The 20,879-nt window shown below is 45.2% G+C and overlaps 1 protein-coding gene across 1 annotated transcript in view; it reads right to left on the reverse strand.

Annotated features, from left to right (window-relative positions):
* Window positions 1–20,879, reverse strand: part of lrrc7 (leucine rich repeat containing 7) — a 278,045-nt gene that overhangs the window by 20,026 nt on the left and 237,140 nt on the right. The window contains exon 20 of the mRNA XM_068036431.1: window positions 16,727–17,008. Within this exon, the coding sequence (XP_067892532.1) occupies window positions 16,727–17,008 (282 nt within the window). The remainder of the gene's footprint in view (window positions 1–16,726; window positions 17,009–20,879) is intronic.

The following is a 20,879-nucleotide window of genomic DNA, read 5'->3' on the forward strand; positions in this document are numbered from 1 at the left end:
CGTGTAGAAATGCAGCAAGGCCTGGACAATATCCAGGCTTGGGCCGATAAGTGGCAAGTAACATTCATGCCACACAAGTGCCAGGCAATGACCATCTCAAACAAGAGAGAATCTAACCATCCCCCCTTGACATTCAATGGCATTATGATCACTGAATCCCCCACTATTAACATCCTGGGAGGGGGGGTTACCATTGACCAGAAACTGAACTGGAGTAGCCATATAAATACCATGGCTACCAGAGCAGGTCAGAGGCTAGGAATCCTGTGGCGAGTAACACACCTCCTGATTCCCCAAAACCTGTTCGCCATCTACAAGGCACAAGTCAGGAGTGTGATGGAATACTCTCCACTTGCCTGGATGGGTGCAGCTCCTACAACACTCAAGAACCTCGACACCATCCAGGACAAAGCAGCCCGCTTGATTGGCACGCCATCCACAAACATTCACTCCCTTCATCACCGACGCACAGTGGCAGCAGTATGTACCATCTACAAGATGCAGTGCAGCAATGTAGCAAGGCTCCTTAGACAGCACCTTCCAAACCCGCGACCTCTACCACCTAGAAGGACAAGGGCAGCAAATGCATGGGAACATGGGCAGGCTCTCTTACGAAGAAAGATTAGACAGGCTAGGCTTGTATCCATTGGTATTTAGAAGAGTAAGAGGCGACTTGATTGAAACATAAGATCCTAAGGGATCTTGACAGGGTGGATGTGGAAAGGATGTTTCCCCTTGTGGGAGAATCTAGAACTGGGGGTCACTGTTTAAAAATAAGGGATCGCCCATTTAAGAAAGAGACGAGGAGAAATTTTTTCTCTCAGAGTGTTGTGAGTCTTTGGAATTCTCTTCCTCAAAAGGCAATGGAATCAGAGTCTTTGAATATTTTTAAGGCAGAGGTAGATAGATGATTGATAAGCAAGAGGGTGGAAGGTTATCGGGAAATGTGCAGTAATCAGTTTAGCCATGAGCTTATTGAATGGTGGAGCAGGCTCGAGAGGCCGAGTGGGCTACTCCTGCTCCTAATTCGTATGTTCGCACATAACACCACCAGCTGCCAGTTCCCCTCCAAGCCACACACCATCCTGACTTGGAACTATATCGCTATTCCTTCACTGTCGCTGGGTCAAAATCCTGGAACTTCCTTCCTAACAGCACTGTGGGTGTACTTATCCCACATGGACTGCAGCTGTTCAAGAAGGCAGCTCACCACCACCTTCTCAAGGACAATTAGAGATGGGCAATAAATACTTGCCTAGCCAGCAAGGCCCACATCCCATGAATGAATTTAAAAAACTATATCGTCTTGTAGGGTAGGAGCGTATACGCTGATAATGGTGGCAAACTGTTTGTCCTGGATTAGTAGCTGTAGGGATATGAGTTGATCAGCAAAACCAGTGGGGAGGTTCTGAAACATACTGGCAATGGAGTTCTTAATCATAAATCCAACACCTGAGAGGCATCATTCTTCTTTACCTTTCCCTAATCAGAAAAGTGTATAACCTGCTCTTTGCACTGTCAATGATCCCTGCTCTGCTAAGTGAACTTCACTGAGTGATGCAATGTCAATGTCCAGCCGGCCGAGCTCTCTGGCTACGGGTGCGGAACGTCTTTCAGGGTGTCTGTGGTCATCTGAATCTGACATTGCGTGAACATTCCAGCTTGCAACTTTCAAGATATTTTGTCTCTTTTTGCTTTTGTATTTTTTACTTCTTTCTTTTGCACCGCTGTAAGTGATGCCGTTGGCCAACCAGGTGGGGTTGAGACAAGCAATGTTTGGGCCACCTTTTCTCGGCCCATCTCCATTCGGATCAAGCAGTGCTATCTCAAGAGAAGGCTGTTTGGTCACACAGGGTGCTGCCAGATGATGTTGTTGTCTCAGGTCAGCAGTCAAACGACCCATAGTACTGAGCTGCCAACATGCAGGATTGAAGCTGCGGCCGCCAGTGCCATCTTGCCTCTCACCCATTGCTATAGGACTTTTGTTCCCGCCTGTGCTAGGTCTGTTTAAAGTGGAAATCAGCTTGTGCAGACTAATCCTACTCTTTAGGCTCAGAAGCTAAGAAGGTTGCAGAAACTGCAAACAGAATGGGACAGGAAGAGACAGAGACTTTAACAAAAATTGTATATTAGCAAATAAGGTCATTGCAGGGAATAGAAGTAAAAACATGAAATAAAAGGTTCTTTATCTGACTGTGTGAAGCATCTGCAATAAGATAGGTGAACTAGAGGCACAAATAGAGGTAAATGATTTAGATCTAATTGCATCACAGAGACATGGTTACATGGTGATCAAGGTTCAGAAATAAATATTCCAGGGTACACAATATTTCAGAAAGGCAGACAGAATCACAAAGGAGGAGTGGTAGCCCCAATAGGAAAGGATGACATAAGGACGTTAGCGAAAAAGGATCTGGCCTCCAACGAACATAAAGTAGAATCAGTATGGATGGAAATTAGGAATAGTAAGAATCAGAAAACAGGGCTGGCAGTAGTTTATAGGCCCCTTAACCGTAGCTATAACGTTGGACAGAGCATTAAACAAGAAATTATTGGAGATGGTAACAAAGGCGATTTAATAATTTTGGGGGTCATTAATCTTCATATAGACTGGGACAATGAAATTGGCAGGTGTGGTCTAGAAGATGAGTTTGTAGAATGTTTTCAGGACTGTTTCTTGGAGCAATATGTCGTGGAACCGACTAGGGACAAAGATCTCTTAGATCTAATACTGGGTTGGATTTTACAGCCCGCCCGATGTTGGGCGTCGTGGCGGGGGGCAGGGTGGGTGGCCAGAAAATGCCTCCAGCAGAGGCCCGCCACAGGCCCCGATGCTGGGAAGGCTCAGCCCGACATTGTCAGGTATCCGAGGCGGAATACTGGTAGGGAGTGGGGAGCAGGTAGCTTTTTCAGTGTGGGAGGTGGGGAGCGGGGTCAGATTAATTTAATTGGTCTAGTGGGTGGTGGGATGACGTAATGTTTAAAGTTGAACTTTGGTGGGGAAAGGTTGGCAGCACAAGATAAGTGTTTTTGGGGGGAGAGGGCAGGTAATTACTTCTATGCTTATTGGCGGTGGGGAGGGGTGGGGGGAGAAGGTCAGGATCACTTTATGTATTTTTAAAAAATGAGTATTTCTTTAAAAATTTAAATTGCAATGTAGGGCTCGAAGCCCTTTAAAAATGTCATCAGTGCCTGCGCAGTGGTGCCTGTCACCATTGCCGGGGACAGACTGCCCATCCCCTCCATGTCATCAGGGGTAGTGGTCTGCCCCAGCCATTTAAATGAGCTGCTGCATTTAATATCTTACAGCTGCTACTTGTGTAATGAAGCAGGGTTAAATAGTAATGTCATAATACGAGGTCCACTGGGAAATAGTGATCATAATACCACTGAATTCCATGTTAAGTTTGAAAGTGACATACTCAATCACAGACAAGAATCTTAAACTTAAACAAAGCTAATTACGTAGGTATGAGAGGTGAAGTGGCTAAGGTAAATTGGGTAAATAGACTAAAAGGTATGGCAGTAAATGAACAGTGAGAAACCTTGAAAGAAACAATTCAAAATATCAACAAAAATACATTCCATTGAAAAACAAAAATTCAGCAAGACCCATCTGTGGCTTACTTAGGAAGTTAAGGCTAGTATTAGATTAAAAGAAGAGGTTTACAATGCTGCAAAAAAAAAGTAGCAAGTCTGAGGATTGGGAGTGTTTTAGAAACCAGCAAAGGATAAAAAAGGAAAAAATAGAATGAGAGCAAACTAGCCAGTAATATGAAAACAGATTGTAAAAGCTTTTATAGGTATATAAAAAGGAAGAGAGTAGCTAAACTAAACATTGGTCTCTTAGAAGCAGAGACAGGAGAAATTATCATGGGGAATAAGGAAATGGCAGAGGCATTGAACAAATATTTTGTGTCTGTTTTCACAGTAGAAGATACAAGTTTCATATCAGAAATAGACGGTAATCTAGGGGCTAAAAAGAGTACGGAAATATCAGCAGAGAAAAAGTATTGGAGAAACTTAAGGGACTAAACTCTGACAAATCCCTGGGACCTGACAGCCTACACCCTAGGGACTGGATTTTGTTCTCCCCCAGGCTTGGGTTCCGTGGTGGTGGGGGGGGGCCCTGAAGATGGCTCTGGAGGAGGCCTGCCATGGACCTCAATGCCAGGAGGGCCCGACCCGATCCTCCCACTTACGGCGAGGCTCTGTGGCTCCGCTCCCCCCACCCCCCGCCCCCGCTGCTGGGCAATCGGACCAGACTTTAAATATGCAAAATAATTTAATTAATAAATTAACAGAAACTTACCAGCGCTCTTGAGGGCCCACCGTGATCTATGGCATGGCAGCCGGCACTCCCACACCTTCAGATCACCGACCAGGGAAACGCGGGGCCACATTGATGGGGAAGGGAGAGGAGCTATGTTTGTCAGTGCGGGAGGGGAGGAGACGGGCCAAATAAATGTAATGGGTGTAAGGGATGGTGGGAAGGGTTGAACCTTAAACTTTATGCAGTTGGAGGGGGAAGGTCAGATGTGAAAGATAAGTGTTTTGGGGAGGAAGGGCAAATAGATAATGTAAATGTTATTGGGGGGATGGGAAAGGGGCTTTGTGAAATTATTTATTTAAGTCTGGGGGCTTTCCTCTTTAAAAATGTAAATGGGCTGGCAGGGAATGGCTGCCCTTTAAAAATGGCGCCAGCGCCTGCACACAGGCAGCTGACGCCATTGCCGGGGATGGACAGTCTGCCTTCTGCACATCATTGTGGGGGTGCGGGTTGCCCCGGCTATTTAAATGAGCCGCTACCAGGCGGGAGATTGTGACGGCTCTTTGATGGGCAGGTTTCCATTTTTTGAGCTTGCCGCCGAGATCGGCAGTGGGCTCTTAAAATCTAGCCCTAGGGTTCTAAAAGAGATAGCTCCAGAGATAGTGGATGTGCTAGCTGGTCCGATTCTCTTCCTGCTGCACAGGGCTGGGGTGTCCCGCTCTGTCTGTCGCTGCAGGTCCAAGCTGAGGCCACGATCTTTGTAAGGGTCATTGGAATCATCAGCTGTCAACTCGGCACTGCGAAGCCTCATGATTAGAGCCCTACCAAATTCATGGTCAAATTTTACAAATTTCACGATCACGGCATTTCAAGAATCATGCATTTCATATCTTTAAATCTTAAATTTCATGTGTGGCGACAAAGCATGAAAATTATCTGTTTAAAACTAAAAAAGACAGGAGGTTTCTGGTTTCAAATGGCATTTTTTATATACTCAAAAAATAGTGTAAAAAGCTGACTATAAACAGGTCACATGCTTTACTCACTGAAGCCAGTGGTTGGATGTGAGCATGGAGCAAACTGCACTGTCTGTTTCTTCATTCCTTGTCTCTGCACTGTGAACACTTATCCATGTTTAGACACATTTCTCTCCATGTCCACAAAGTTTGTTGGAATTGTTAGACAGTGCCGTACTAGCCTTGCAAGGTGGCGGATTCTGCATTACACTGAGTTCATCTCCTCGAAATGTGTAGCAAAAACCTTTGGTTGGTAGTCCTGTCATAGTTTATTTGCACTTGACAAGCAACGATCAATTTGAACATTACGTTGAATGAGTAGCCGCAGATTTGGGTGATCAATTTTTTCCAATGGTATGTTGGTACTTGCAAAAGCATCCATAGGTTCCATTTTAACCAACTGATAATCTTCTGAGCCCTCTGACAACTTCTTAAAAAAGAGATGAAATTGTTGCTTTTTTTTGTGTGATCGTTTTCCAGCAGTGCGGTGTTGGATGCTCTCTTTCTGCTGCAATGGCTTTCGGACTCTATGTGGTGCTAAACCGTTGCCCGCCGTGTGTGATCCAAAACATCACAGCCTGTACAAAACAGTATTCCACCATTGGCGTGCAGAGTTTGGCTTCCAAATTCTTTCACTCCATGTGCTGCAGTAATGCTTGTAGCCATTTTTGCTTTGCTCATTCTGGCATTCTCATTTGTCTGCTAACACTTGAGTCTGCTACTCTCTAAACTGCACCAGAAGCCCTTCTTCATCTACCAATCAGAGAGTTGATCCTTGCGTCAATCAGTGAAACATGTGATGTTCACAACATGCACAGCAATCAGCGAATTCGGCCTTGTTTCAATCAGTAAAACGGGTGGAGCTCGCAAAGTGGCCAATTTAACGGAGGACCCAAGATTTCACGGTCAATGATGCATTTTTCACAGCCGTGAATTTGGTAGGGCGCTACTCCTGATTCTCCTTGGTGACAAAAATGACCTTGTCTTTGCCTTGCTGCTGGCAATTGGACATGGCTCTGGCTCCAGCTCTGGCTTTAGCCTCAAAGGTTGGTTTGATGAAAATGACATGAAAATCCAAGAGCTTCTTCAAAAGAAACACTCCTGCCACAATAGATTACTTGCATTCCCTGATGACCAGGCTACAAAAGGTGCATATTGGGAAGCCTGCAGCACTTTGCAAACCAACCTCTGAGTCATCCAAAACAGCTGGTGGACAGCGCTGGCTGAGAGGATACAAATGTATGTAGATATGGGAGATAAGAGATCCTTCTACGAAGCCTTGAGATCTGTATATGGACCTTCCCACCAGGTGCAGGCACTACTAAAATCTTCAGGTGGCACAACCTTGCTCATTGATAAAGAGTCCATCTGGCACCAAAGGTCAGAACACTTTGACAGCCTATTTGGTGACCAGCAGATGCTGCAGGAGATGTTCATCATAACGATCTCCCAGAGGGAAGTGAAGTCTAAGCTGGATGAACCACCGACCCGTGAAGAGATCAAGATCATTATAGCACAATTAAAATCACACAAAGGCCCAGGAAAGACGGGATTCCAGCTGAGATCTGTCATGATTGTAGTGTAGGCTTGAATATTAGAGTCTATATGGTACTTGGAAGTAAAACTGAAAGCAACTCAGTGTTTTGGGGAAAACATCTGACCTGGGGGTTGTTGTAAGATCAGATCATATGCTGCAGCAGTGAACAGAAGTCATTCTTAAAGCTTGGTAAATCTTTGTTAAAGTTAAATATGTGCCTTCTAGTGTGATTCTTCAGCCTGAGATGTGACACTGGCAACGAGGTTCTAAACACAAGCAATACAGAGGTGAATTCGGAGATATTTAGAATTGTATCATGGCATTTGCTGGAGCTGATATGTCTGCAGTACGGGAACTGAGCCGTTTGATTTGACGGGTAATGCCAGTACCGTCAGTGTGCAATGGAAAGTGCAGCTGGAGGTGTTTGAAGCGTATGCTGACAGTCGTGGTTTGTTTTTGGATGGGGTGACGGAGGTGCAGAAAGCACAGCGACGGATCTTACTACTGTTCAATGTGGGTGATGGAGACTTTCAAGACGTTGTCTGGCACGGGAGAAAAGACAGATTATGAACGTGTAGTGCAAGCTCTGAAGGACCATTATGTGGTGATGCCAAATGTCACATTTCAACAGCAAGTTTTCTGTCAAATGAGACAGAAAGAGGGGGAAACAGTAGCCCAATTTGTGACTCATTTGAGGCAGGCGTCAGATGGATGCAATTATGTTGTGATGGATCTGAATAATCAGATAATGGATCAGGTTGTCCAACATTGCAAGTCGGATAAATTGAGGCATAGGCTGTTGGAAAGAGGAGGTGACTTAATGTTCGATGACACTTTGAAGATAGCAGCTGCATTGAAAGCAGCGGATGGACGTTCACAACATGAAACTTGGTCCCACTTCCGCCATTGGCACGACACAAGTTGAGGTTAATTAAGTGACACAACGGAATCCAGGGGTTGAATTTTACAGCACCCCCCCTCAACCCGTTTGGCGTCAGGAGCCTAATTTAAATACGTAAATTAATTTAAATAAATGAATAAATTACCATCGCTCTCCTGCCATCCATCCCGGAGCGATATTGGTGCCGGTGGCCGGCACTCCCGCACCTTTGGATCCCTGCCCGGGGATCTAAGGCAGAACACTGCTGAGGAGTGGGGAGCAGGTAAGCTTTTCAGTGTGGGGGGTGGGGGGAAGTGGGGTCAAACTCATCTCATTGGTGGTGGGATGGGTTACAGTGGATAGCTTATGAACTTTGGGGGGGAAAGATCAGGTGCACAAGGTAAGTATTTTGGTGGGGAGAGGGCAAGGAATTAATTCTATGGTTATTGGGGGGGGGGGTTTGTGAGAGGATCAGGATCAATTTATTTAATTTTTTAAAATCCATCTAGCTTTAAATATTTAAATTGAATGTAAGACTCAAAGCCCTTTAAAAATGGTGTCAGCTCCTGCGCAAAGGTGGCTAACGCCACTGCCGGGGCAGACAGCCTGCCCCCTCCATGTCATTGGAGTGGGCGGTCAGCCCGGCTTTTTAAATAAGCTGCCGCACTTAATATCGCGGCGGCTCTGCGACATGCAGCCCCCGTGGGCGGACTGCCATTGTTTACGTCCGCTGCCGATTATGTCAGCAGAAGTATAAATTTCAGCCCCAGGTACATGTAATTGTAAACAGCAAAAGTCTGAAAGTGTTTCAGATGTGACAACTTAGGTCACTATGGAAGAGATGATTGCTGCTCTGCCAAGGGAAAGATATCTAAGAAGTGTGGGGGCAGAAACCATTTTGCCAAGAAGTGCAGAAGCAAAGCTGAACAGAGTGGGCAGCCTGGCAAACCATATAAAGGAAAGAGAGATGGAAGTAGTACAACTCTGAGATGAAGTGAAGAAGATACAAAGAATGAGGACATAGTTGCTTGCTATACATGTTTCTGTCAATGGAAGCAACCATGAGAAAGTTCCAGTGATTGTTGGGGGTGTTGAAGGAAGCATCATTGTAGATTCAGGCAGTGACAGTAATGACAGCAATAAAGCACTTCGGGATGAACTGAAGACAAAGAGAATCAAGTGCACAGCTCGAAAATGTTTCAAAAATGTGTCAAAAAGTTTTATCCTTACACATCTAAAACCAAACTTTTGGATGCTTCACTGCGAGTGTGAGAGCTAGAGATCGGAGTGTGGAGGCAGAATTTGTACAGATTAAGGAAGACGGTGAGTCTCTTCTGACTACAGAAACTGGCCAAGCGTTGGGGGTGCTACACATTGGATTGAAAGTGAATTCTGTGAAATCCTATGTGGAGCTTTGAGAGGAGTTTGGACCAGTGTTTCAAGGAATTGGGAAGTTGCACAACAGTCAAGTGAGATTAACAATTGATGAGAATGTGAAGTCTATAGCTCAGCCTGTAAGTAGAACACCTTTTGGTCTGAGAGGGAAAGTTGAGGCAAAGATCAAGGAACTGGTTGACCAAGACATCATAGAGTTGAAGGACAAACACACAGATCTTCACTAGAGAAGGAAGCTGAATCATTTGTGCGGTTTGTGGCAGTTCATGCTACACCCAGAGCAATGACAACTAGAGAGATTGAAAGAGAATCTGACAAAGATCCAGAATTGAATGACATCAGACAGAGAATCCAAGATGGAAATTGGGAGAATAGCCCATTCAAGACATACATTGTTATATGAGATGAACTGTGTACAATTGGGAAGTGTATTCTCAGAGGTAACCGACTTATAGTGCCACAAAAGCTTAGGCCTAGACTGGTGATGCGAGCTCATGAGGGTCATTTGGGAGTGGTTGATACTAAGCGAAACTTACAAACCAAAGTATGGTAGCCAGAAAGATTTGGAGCAGTTTGTCAAAACATGTCATGGATGTCAACTTTATCAGTAGACCCAATCCACCAGAACCAGTACGCAGTACACAATTACCAGCTGGACCATGGGAGGATGTAGCAGTTGACTTCTTAGGCCCATTTACATCAGGAGAGTCCATACTAGTGGTGATGGACTATTACAGCCATTGGTATGAGTATGTGGTAATGAAATCTACAATGGCAGAGAAAATGGTGCTTGCATTGGCTGAAATATTTGCAAGGCATTGTCAACCAGTCACTTTGTATTCAGACAATGGGCCACAATTCATTTCACAGTCCTTTGCAGAATACATGCAAGTCACAGGATTCACCATCACAGAGTAACACATAAATAGCCATAGGCAAATGGGGAAATGGAATGACAAAACCAATCCTTAGAGAAGCCGATGGGGATTGCTCAGGCTGAGGTTAAAGACTGGAAGGAGATGTTGTTGTCATATGTGGCCATGTTTAGAGCAACTGCACACACTATGATGGGAAACAGCCCAGCTGAGTTGTTATTTGGATGCTAAATGTGCACCAAGATACCAAAGCTGAGGGGACATTAGAGTTGATCAGGAGGTTCGAAATCATGATGCTGAGAAAAAGTGTGCTGCAAAGTTTTATGCAGACCACAGAAGAAGAGCTAGATAGTCTGATGTGATGCCAGGTGATGAAGTATTGCTCAGATGGGAGAGTCCGAGTAAGATGGATACACCCTCTTATCCCAAGCCGTACACTGTTATTGCCAAGAAGAGAAACAGTGTGACTGTGCAGTCGCCAGAAGGAGTACTGTATGATAGAAATTTGTCATGGTGACAAAGACACAACAGCAGATGAACCAGATATAGGAACTGAGGAGAAGCTGACATCCAGCAATTCAGATGTCCAAGCCAGTGATGCTGTTGGCAGGCAGACAACTTTCTATCCAGAGGGAGAAACATCGGTTCCAGAGGGGCTGTGACATTTCCTGATCCTGACGTGGTGACCAGAATTCCTGAGACAATACATTCTCTTTAACAAGTTTAAACCCCTCTAGTGTCTGAATTACTTCCTCTTTCTCCTGGGTTGCATCTTCGCCTGGGTTGCATCTTCTTCCTTGGTAAAGACAAATGCAAAGTATTCTTTTAATACCTCAGCTATGCCCTCTGCCTCCATGTGTAAATCCCCTTTCTGGTCCCTAATCAGCTCCACTCCTCCTTTTACCACCCTTTTATTATTATATGATTATAGAAAACTTTGGGATTTCCTTTAATGCTAACTGCCAGTCTCTTTTCATGCTCTCTCTTTGCTTCTCTGATTTGTTTTTTCACTTCCCCTCTGGACCTTCTATATTCAGCCTGGTTCTCAACAGTATTTTTGATCTGTCATAAGCACACTTTTTCTTCTTTATCTTAATCTCTACCTCTTTTGTCATCCAGGGAGCTCTGGATTTGTTTGCCCTACCTTTCCCCTTCAAGGGAACATACCTTGACTGTGCCCAAACTATCTCTTCTTTGAAGGTAGGCCATTGTTCAGCTACCAGTTTTCCTGCCAACTTTGACTTCAATTTATTCACCCCAGTTCCACTCTTACCCCATTGAAGTTGGCTTTCCCCCAGTTAATTATTCTTACTCTGGATTGCTGTTTGTCCTTTTCCATAGTCAGCCTAAACAGTACAACAGTCAGCCTACAATGATCATTGTCCCCTAAATGCTCTCCTACTGACACTTGATCCACCTCATTTCCAAGAACCAGGACTAGCAGTGCCTCCTTTCTCATTGGACTAGAAACATACTGCTGTTGAAAATTTCCCTGAGCACACCCTAGGAACTCTTGCCCCTCACTGCCCTTTACACTGCTACTATCCCAGTCTATGCTCGGATAATTAAGTTTGTTACTCCACGTCCTTCCTGCTAGCTGGTGGCCTATAGACAACACTGAGCAATGTAACTGCACCTTTTTTGTTCCTTAGCTCGAGCCAAATTGATTCTGTCCTCGACCCCTCTGGGAGATCCTTTTTCTCCAGCACTGCAAAGCTGTCCTTAATCAATACCGCCACCCCTCCTACCTTTTTTCCCTTTCCTGTCTTTCCTGAACACCTTGTATCCAGGAATATTTAACACCCAGTCCTGCCTTTCTTTTAGCCAGATCTCTGTTATTGCCACATCATATTTCCACATGGCAATCAGCACCTGTACCTCACCAGTCTTATTAACCACACTCCGTGCATTCACATACATGCACATTAACCCTGAATTTGACGTTTTTACTTTCTCCCTTACTCTGACTGAACCTAATAACTTACTATTCCCTACTCTAGTGCTATATATCTCCCTGTGCACCTTGATATTCCTGTCTGATATTTGCTCCTGGTTCCCACACCCCTGACAAGTTACCTGTTTTGCTTCTCTCCAATCAGAGCTCTCTCTCAGGCTCCCGTTTCCCTGCCAATCTAGTTTAAACCCTCCTCAACAGCACTAGCAAATCTCCCTGCGAGGTTATTAGTCAGTCCTGCTAAGATGCAACCCGTCCATCTTGTACAGGTACCAATTGCCCCAGAATCAATCCCAATGCCTCAGTAATCTGATGCCTTCCCCCCTACCCCAGTTCTCCCGCCATGTGTTCAATCGCTCAATTCTCCTATTCCTCTGCTTACTCACATGTGGGACTGGGAGTAATCCTGAGATTACTGCTTTTCTCATCCTGCTTTTTAATCTCCTTCCTAGCTCCCTAAAATCTGCTTTCAGGACCTCATCCCCTTTTCTACCTATGTTGGTGCCAACATGGACCATGACCTCTGGCTGTTCACCCTCCCCCAAAAGAATGTCCTGTAGCCGTTCCGTGACATCCTTGACCCTGGCACCAGGCAGGCATCCTGGAGTCCCGTCTACGGCCGCAGAAATGCCTGTCTGTTCCCCTTACTAATGAATCCCCATCACTACTGCCCTTCCATTCTTCTTCCTCACCTCCTGTGCAGCTGAGCCACCTGTGGTGCCACAAACTTGGCTCTGACTGCACTCATCTAAGGAACCATCACCTTCACCAGTATCCAGAATGGAAAACTGATAAGCAAGCGAGATCATCTCAGGGGATTCCTACGCTACCTTCCTGGTTCTCTTAGATTGCCTGGTGATCACCCATTCCCTATCAGCCTACATGCTCCTAACCTGCAGTGTGACCACCTCCCTAAACATGCTGTCCACATAGTTCTCTGACTCACAGATGCACCACAGTGACTCTGGCCATCGCTCGAGTTCCGAAACCCGGAGCTCAAGGTTATGCAACTGGTGACACTTCCTGCGTCCATGACGTCCCACATGCCACAGGCTGTGCATTCCACTCAGCTGAGCTGCCCTGCCATACCTTAACTTTACAGACTATTTATTATAAGTAGAATAGCTTACCAGGTACTCTCCAACCAGCTCCTTCCACTGCACCGAAGAAAGAATCAAATAGTGGAGGGCGAAAAAAGTATAACATTCAAGTATACAGAGTGGTTTTCATCACCACCCTCTTGAATGGGGCAGAATCATGTAGAGAAAACAAATGCAACTACTGGAGCGCTTCCATCAACGCCGTCTTTAATCCATCATGAACAGCAGATGGCAGGACTACATCACAAACAATGAAATCCAATATGCCAATATGCCCAGCATTGAATGCAATCTTTTACAACGCCAATAGCGTTGGGCAGGACATGTATCACGCATGGAGGATACTAGAATGCCAAAAGCAGTGTTTTATATTGAACAATGCTCCGGTAAGTGAGATCGAGGTGCACCTCGCAAACGGTTTAAAGACCAGCTGAGTAGACAGCTCTCTCTGGCTGACATTGACCAAATGGTGTGGGAGTAGGAGGCTGTTGACAGAGACAGCTGGCACACAACAACCAGGAAAGCAGCCTACAAGTTTGAAACGAACAGACGCGAGGCTGCTGAAGAAAGGCTCAGTTAATGGAAGGAGTCTGTTAACACCAAATCCCCTCCAAACAAGGAGTTCTTGTGCCCCAACAGCTCAAGAGCCTGTAGATCAAGAATTGGCCTTGCCAGTCACCAACGATCATGCCAACTAACACAGAGACAAGCCTTCTAATGATCTTTGCCTGCGAAGAATCTGCCATCATCATCAGTTCAACCCATATAGCTTCATTTGATGATCCTTTTAACATATCATCTATGCTCATGGCTATAATTGTTTCTTTAATCAATATTGCCACCCCACCTTTTTATCCCCCTCTGTCTTGTCTGAAAACCCTCTAACCAGGAATGTTAAACTGCCAATCCCACCCCACTCTAAGCCATGTTTTAGTAACAGCTAAAAAACAAATCATACTTCCATGTGTCAATCTGTGCCCTCAGTTCATCTGTCTTGTTCACTAAACTCCATGCATTTAGGTATAAATCATTAAGCACAACTGGACTCATTTTTTAATCTATTTTCCCTAACCTTTGTTTGCACTATCTTCCAAATCCTCTTGCCAGTTTTCTGTGTTCCATTTCCAGCTCTGCTTTTATTCCTTTGGAATCTATACTCAGCTTCCCACCCCCTGGCTAGCTCTCGCACACCTGCCCATAAGGATATTGGTCTGGCCTGTACAGACTTCACCTTCCACAGAAACAGTCCCAATGTCCCAATGAATCTAAAGCCCTTCCTCCTGCACCATGTCTCCAGCCACACATTCATTTGCTCTATCCTCTTACTTCTGTACTCACTAGCATGTGGCACTGGGAGTAATCCTGAGATTACTACCTTTGAGGTCCTGCTTCTTAATTTCCTTCCTAACTCCTTGACATCTGCCTGCAGGACCTCAACCCTTTATCTCTCTAGGTCATTGGAACTGACTATGGACCTTGACCTCTGGTTGTTCATCCTCCTCCACCAGAATGTTCCGCAGCCACTTGATGATATCCTTGACTCTGGCACCGCGGAGGCAACATACCATCCTGGAATCACGTCTACTACCACATAAACACCTGTCTGCGACCCTAACTATGGAATCCCCTATAACTATTGATCTCTTGATCTTTCTCCTCCCTCCCTGTACAGCTGAGACACCCATGTGGGATGGTCTTGGCTCTGGCTGCACACCCCACAGGACCCCTCTCCCCACATCAGCATTCAGAACCAAATATTGGTTAGAGAGCAAGATCCTCTCAGGGGTCTTCGAAACTACCTGCCTGCTCTTTTTTGTCTGTCAGGCAGCAACCTAGTCCCTCTCTGTCTGCATTCTCTTAAGCTGTGGGGTGACCACCTCCTGAGATGTGCTATCCACGAAACATTCATCCTTGTGGATGCACTGCAATGACGTCAGCTGTTGCTTAAGCTCCAAAACCTGGAGCTTGAGCTCCTTCAGCTCATGACACTTCCTGCACCTGTGGTTGTCCAGGACATAGGATGAGTCCTGGAGTTCCCACATGGCACAGGATGTGCATTACATGGGCCTGAGGCACCCTGCCATGCCTCTATTTATTAGATTAACTTCATTAACAGGTATAATCAAAATACTTATTATTAATAAAGTTACTGTTTTATTTACGAATCAACTATCTGTGTTCCTCAGGTGTAGTTGCATTGCTCAGTTAATTATAGTCCTCAATCTATTTGATAACCTTCAAGCTATTCATTTTAGGTATACGCTTTTATCGCGAGAAGGTAAGAAATTTCGACCAAACCCCTAACCCTGGAGAGAGGGAAACAAATCTGCAATACTCACCAGCCAATCAATCCATGACCTTCCTGTGATGTCACATTTGATTTTTTTTCTAACTTTTTCAGACTCAAGCATGCCCCAGTCTGCTTCTGCTGCCACAGGTAAGTGATAGGCCCCAAGCTTGGGCTTCAATTTGTAGTCTCCCTGCTGCTCCCACTTCCTCTCACATCTGCTCCTGCTGTCTGCTATCTCTCCAGGTAAGTGTAGGCACTAAGGTTAGAGCAGGGGAGTGGGACTAATTGGATAGCTTTTCCAAAGAGCCGGCACAGGCATGATGTGCTGATTGATCTCCTTCTGAGCTGTATCATTCTATGGGGGAGAAATTTAACCTACCAAAATTTGCATGAATGGAGCAGTACTGGCCTCAAAGTGGAGTTGTTAAATTACCACCCCACTGTACTGGGCGGCTGGTCAGCTTGCTTTTCTGGACAGCCCCTTAAAAGTCAAAATCTATTCCAACATCTTTGTTTCTGATAAGCCAAACCAATGTGAAAATTATATCCAATTGATTGTCCACCCACTGTCGATTATCTGCTACAGTGTTTGTGGTACTGTAAAACATCACTTTATTGAACATCCTGCCAAAACCAACCTCTTCCTGTCTCACATAAATTAACCTCACGTTCCAAGAAATATTAAATTCAATTTATGTTATTTGTATTGTTAGCATCTCCATTTGTATACCTCGGGTATTGCTTTACCATAACAACACCAAACTGTATTTATATAGTACTTTTAGTGTCCTAAAATGTCCCAAAGTGCTTCACAGAAAAGTTAACACAAAATATAACACTGAGCACTAGGGCAGATGACCAAAAGCTTGGTGAAAGAGGTAGGTTTTAAGGAGGGTCCTAAAGGAGGAAAGAGAGGTGGAGAGGTCCAGGGAGGGAACTACACAGTAGGTAGCTCTAGGTAGCTGAAGGAACAATAATGAAGCACTAAGTCTAGGATTCATGCTAAAAATACAGTTCCAAAGGTACTGCTAGTTCTCTGGTACCATGCATAAGTGGGCAATCTTCCTATGTGAGCCTAGCTGTTGACCATCATTGTAGCCAAGTCTGATACTGTCCTCACCAGACTGCATACACTTTCCAGCTGGGGTAATTAACCAGAAATCAACGGCAGAAAACATATTCATTTTTCTTCTCCTGCTCTGGTGATAAAGTTGTCATTTATAGTACCCTATTGCCACCATAGAAAACCTATTACAGACTAAGAAATGGACTAGGGACCCTGATATTCTGTACAGCTCAGTACTATTCTATACCATGGATTTAACTACTGAACAATCACAAACCTAACTAATTGCATGGTTAACTAACCTCTTCATAACACAGATATCTATACAAGGTTCCCATTTTACCTGTTCCTGGTAGCTTTCTGTGCTCTTTTGTGGTTTAATACTTGTTAGACATCTGCTGGGTTGAGTTGCTCGAGGACTGGCAAGGTTCTGCGAAGATGAAATGGCAATTTGTAAAGGCTTCTGATACTGCTGGAGAGTCACCTTCGATACAGCTCCTTCATATTGCTGTTCCCTGGATCGATGCTGTAAGCTTTGTGGCGAAGATCCTAATGCACTCTGCCCTTGGTGGGGGTGGCTACCTGCCTGTGGGTAATTCAGCCCATTAGGCAAAGATTCAGGAAGCTGTAAAGGACAATCATTACAACTTACACAGACAGATAAAAGAAAAAAAAGGACACAGGAGACCTAAGTGATGATGACATCCAACATTTGAAGATTAAGTCATTTTCTTGAGTGTAACTATATTTACAGGTTCCTGAGACATCTCACTGTAAAATATGGATTGTTTAGTTAAGGGACTGCATTAATTTCCATAGATTCTGAAGAAAATATCAGCTGTATAGGAAATATTTGAAATGACTTCGAGAGATCTAGGGGATGAATTTTTGGAAAAGCGTAGCTCGTTGGAAGCAGCAGCATGGATTCAGGCCATGTTTAACTTGCATGCTGGTGTTATTCAAAGAATTATTAACATGATAACCAGTTGATAAATAGTGAACTCTCATGAAGCTTTTGCGAAGATGCCATTTCAATAATTAAAGTTTAAGTTTAAGACTTATGGAATAGGAAGTATGCTGCTGAATATTTAATTGGTTTAAAAACAGGAGAACAATGATACCCATTTATATGAACTTTCCAGGTGATCAGAAGGTCATAAATGGATTACACTTAACATACTCTGATAGATTTGCTGTAGTGTTGCTCATGGGTAGGCTGGGGCACAGGAAGGAGTGGAGTTGTCAGATAGGGAATATAGAACAAGGATGGGTGCACAGCAGTTGGGTGAGGAATGAAGCAAGCAGCCAGGTGAAGTGGGAACTACAGCAAGGACAAAGTGGGACACAAGGTCTGAGTTGAAACAGGGATGGAATAGGTTAGTTTCTGTTACTTTGCATCTAGAAGCAGTGATGCTCAGGAGCTGAGATAGGTGGAGACATTCCTGGAGTGAAACAGGCAGCAGATGCATTCCTAGGCCTGAGACTGGGGGCAGAGTTTTCCCTGTGGGCTTCAGGACCTCGATGTCAAGGTCAATTGAGCGTCAGAAGCTCACACTGTGTGGCAAAGTCACCTGGCAGTGGTTTTCCCCGAATTGGCCAGTTAGTGGCCAGAGGGCTAGCTCACCATCCAATTAAGAATGGCAGGTGTGCTCTTGATTCTGGAGGGCTTCCAGCATTGAAGAAGCAGAAGCTTTGCTTTCCAAGAAAGAGAGAGCATGGGTGCAGATAGTGGCACCTTTTCTCCAACTTTTTCAACTTATAAACTAAAAACTCCCCTCAGCAGCTGGGCCACCATTGTGGAGGGATAGGGTGCCGTGTGGCTACAGCTGAAGCCACGAAGGTAGGGAGGGCCTCAAAGCCTGCCTGGAGCACTAGGCTCCCAGTCTACTGCCAGGAGGTCACCTCCAGGAAGCTGCCTTGATTCCCAAGTCTTGGGAGGCCTGTAGGCAGACTGGAAATTTCCAGTTGGCCTCTGACAATAGGCCTTAATTGGCCTTCAACTATCGTTAAGTGGCTATCCACTACTTGCAGACGGATAGCCCTGCACTCTCTGATCCTGCCTCCGGGAAAAGGGCTCGGAGAAAGGATGGAGCTGGCAAACTGCATGCTGGCCGGTGCCGCAAATTTTCGTGCCCGCCAGCCTCTGTGCTCATCCTCATCGGGGCTAAAAATCCTAGAGCTGATGATAGGAGTGGAGGCATTCCTGTGGCTTGAAATGATAGCAGAGGCATTCCTGGGATTGAGGATGTATGTGCAGTCATTTCTGGGGCCAAGGATGGAGCATTGTGTATAGATAGTTACACTTTTTCTGTTAAAGTTACTTTAGATGTGTTTCAATGTCCATGTTTTGCTTTTTTTTTTAAAAAGGTTCACGGCTACCTTTGAGACATTCATTAATGGTAGCTTCCCTTGGTTTCATTGTTGTCAGTACCGGTAATAGGCACAGGCACCACCTTCTTCCAAACATGGCAAACAGCAGGATTTCAATTTGAAAACCCAATGCTTTCAGTAACAATGTTGGGACAAAAGATGGCCAAATATTCACAGGACTGATACTCTGGCATGACAGCCAGGATATGCATGTTGGAAACCTCTGATGGTGACACTGCCAGAGTATGTGGGGTTGGGGGATGTTTCCTGATTTAAGTATGGTCACCAATTGGTGCTGGGCAAAAGCAATGGCAGCCGACTCATGCAGGCTGCAAGTCACGGAGCCACCACAATATTAAGCGCGGCGGCTCATTTAAATATCTGGGGCGAGCTGTCCGTCCCTAGCAATGGTGTCAGCTCCCCGCGCGCAGGTGCCAATGCCATTTTTAAAGGACTTCAAGCCCTGCCTTTCAATTTAAATATTTAAAGATATATTGACTTAAAAAAATTAAATAAATTTATCTTTCCCCTCTCCCACCCCCCCCATAACCATAGAATTAATTACGTGCCCTCTCCCCTTGTCCACCTGACCTTTCCCCCCAAAGTGCATAAACTTTACACTATAACCCTTCCCACCATCCCCTATACTAATGATATGACTTTGAACCCGCTCCCCCGACTCCCACATAGGGAAACTTACCTCCCCCCTACCCACCAGTGTTCCACCTCGGTTCCCCGGACGGGGATCCGAAGGCGTGAGAGTGCTGGCCAGAGGCATGAAGATCGCACTGGGACAGACGGCAAGGGTGAAAGGGTAATTAATTCATTGATTTTAATTAATTTAAATATTTAAATAGGGCTCCCATTGCTGAGCGGCAGGGGGGCTACGAGACCTCCCCGCCGTCAGCAATATCATGCCAGGCCTTCCTGGCACTGGGTGCACGGCGGCCCTCTACCGCAGTCATTTTCCGGCCCCCCCTGCCACGACCCCTGACATCGGGGAGTCTTATAATTCAGCTCAATGTTTAATTTCTTTAACTATATTCTGTTTAATATTTTTTCAGTTGAGGCATTATAAAGGGAATAGGTAGAATGGTTAATTCTGTAGAGATGAAAGTTTGTTATAGAAAAGGGGCGGCACAGTGGCGCAGTGGTTAGCACCGCAGCCTCACAGCTCCAGCGACCTGGGTTCAATTCTGGGTACTGCCTGTGTGGAGTTTGCAAGTTCTCCCTGTGTCTGCGTGGGTTTTCCCCGGGTGCTCCGGTTTCCTCCCACAAGCCAAAAGACTTGCAGGTTGGTAGGTAAATTGGCCATTATAAATTGCCCCTAGTATAGGTAGGTGGTAGGGAAATATAGGGACAGGTAGGGATGTGGTAGGAATATGGGATTAGTATATATGGGTGGTTGATGGTCGGCACAGACTCGGTGGGCCGAAGGGCCTGTTTCAGTGCTGTATCTCTAAACTAAACTAAAAGGATGGGGAAAAAATGGTTCAATAGAGAACAGTGAATTGGATGAGGTGAATGGCCTTTTCTTATTCATAAATTATTTTTCTCTTATTTACTTTACTGAAATAGTGTATAATTGAAGAACACTAAGGTTTTCGGGGTAAGCTTGTAATTTTTGTTACGTGTGCTTTTTTGTGATATCATCATCACTGACACAAAACACTCACACATATATACAGCAGTTGATGACATAACAGAGTTAATTTCATAGCACAGCCATTAACAACCACGGGCTGAAACATTCCTGGGATAGGCTTGAAGAATTTGATGGATATGAAACTTCCACCACACTGAAAAACATAAGTGGGGGAATTCTATCCTGGCTTCGGGGGTCTCAACGTCCGGAAAAAGTGACTCTGAAGTCCCCACGTCGCCTTTTCTCTGGAAGGCCTGCAGAATCTCATGCCAATCAGGCACTTAAGTGGAAGCCCTGCCCTTGGAGAGCTGCCGGCCAATCAGAGGCCGGCAGCTGCAGCACCACCATGGAGGCGGTGGCTGTTGCAGGAGGAGCACCTACCGGAGGCTGAGGAGTGTCGCTGGAACCAGGGCAGGAGGGTTCTCACTGGTGGGGTCACAGGGAGGGGAGTCAGCAGCAAGGGCAGGGGGGTGGCTGTCAG

The sequence above is a fragment of the Heterodontus francisci genome, chromosome 8 (genome assembly GCF_036365525.1).
Source record: "Heterodontus francisci isolate sHetFra1 chromosome 8, sHetFra1.hap1, whole genome shotgun sequence".
NCBI lineage: Eukaryota > Metazoa > Chordata > Chondrichthyes > Heterodontiformes > Heterodontidae > Heterodontus > Heterodontus francisci.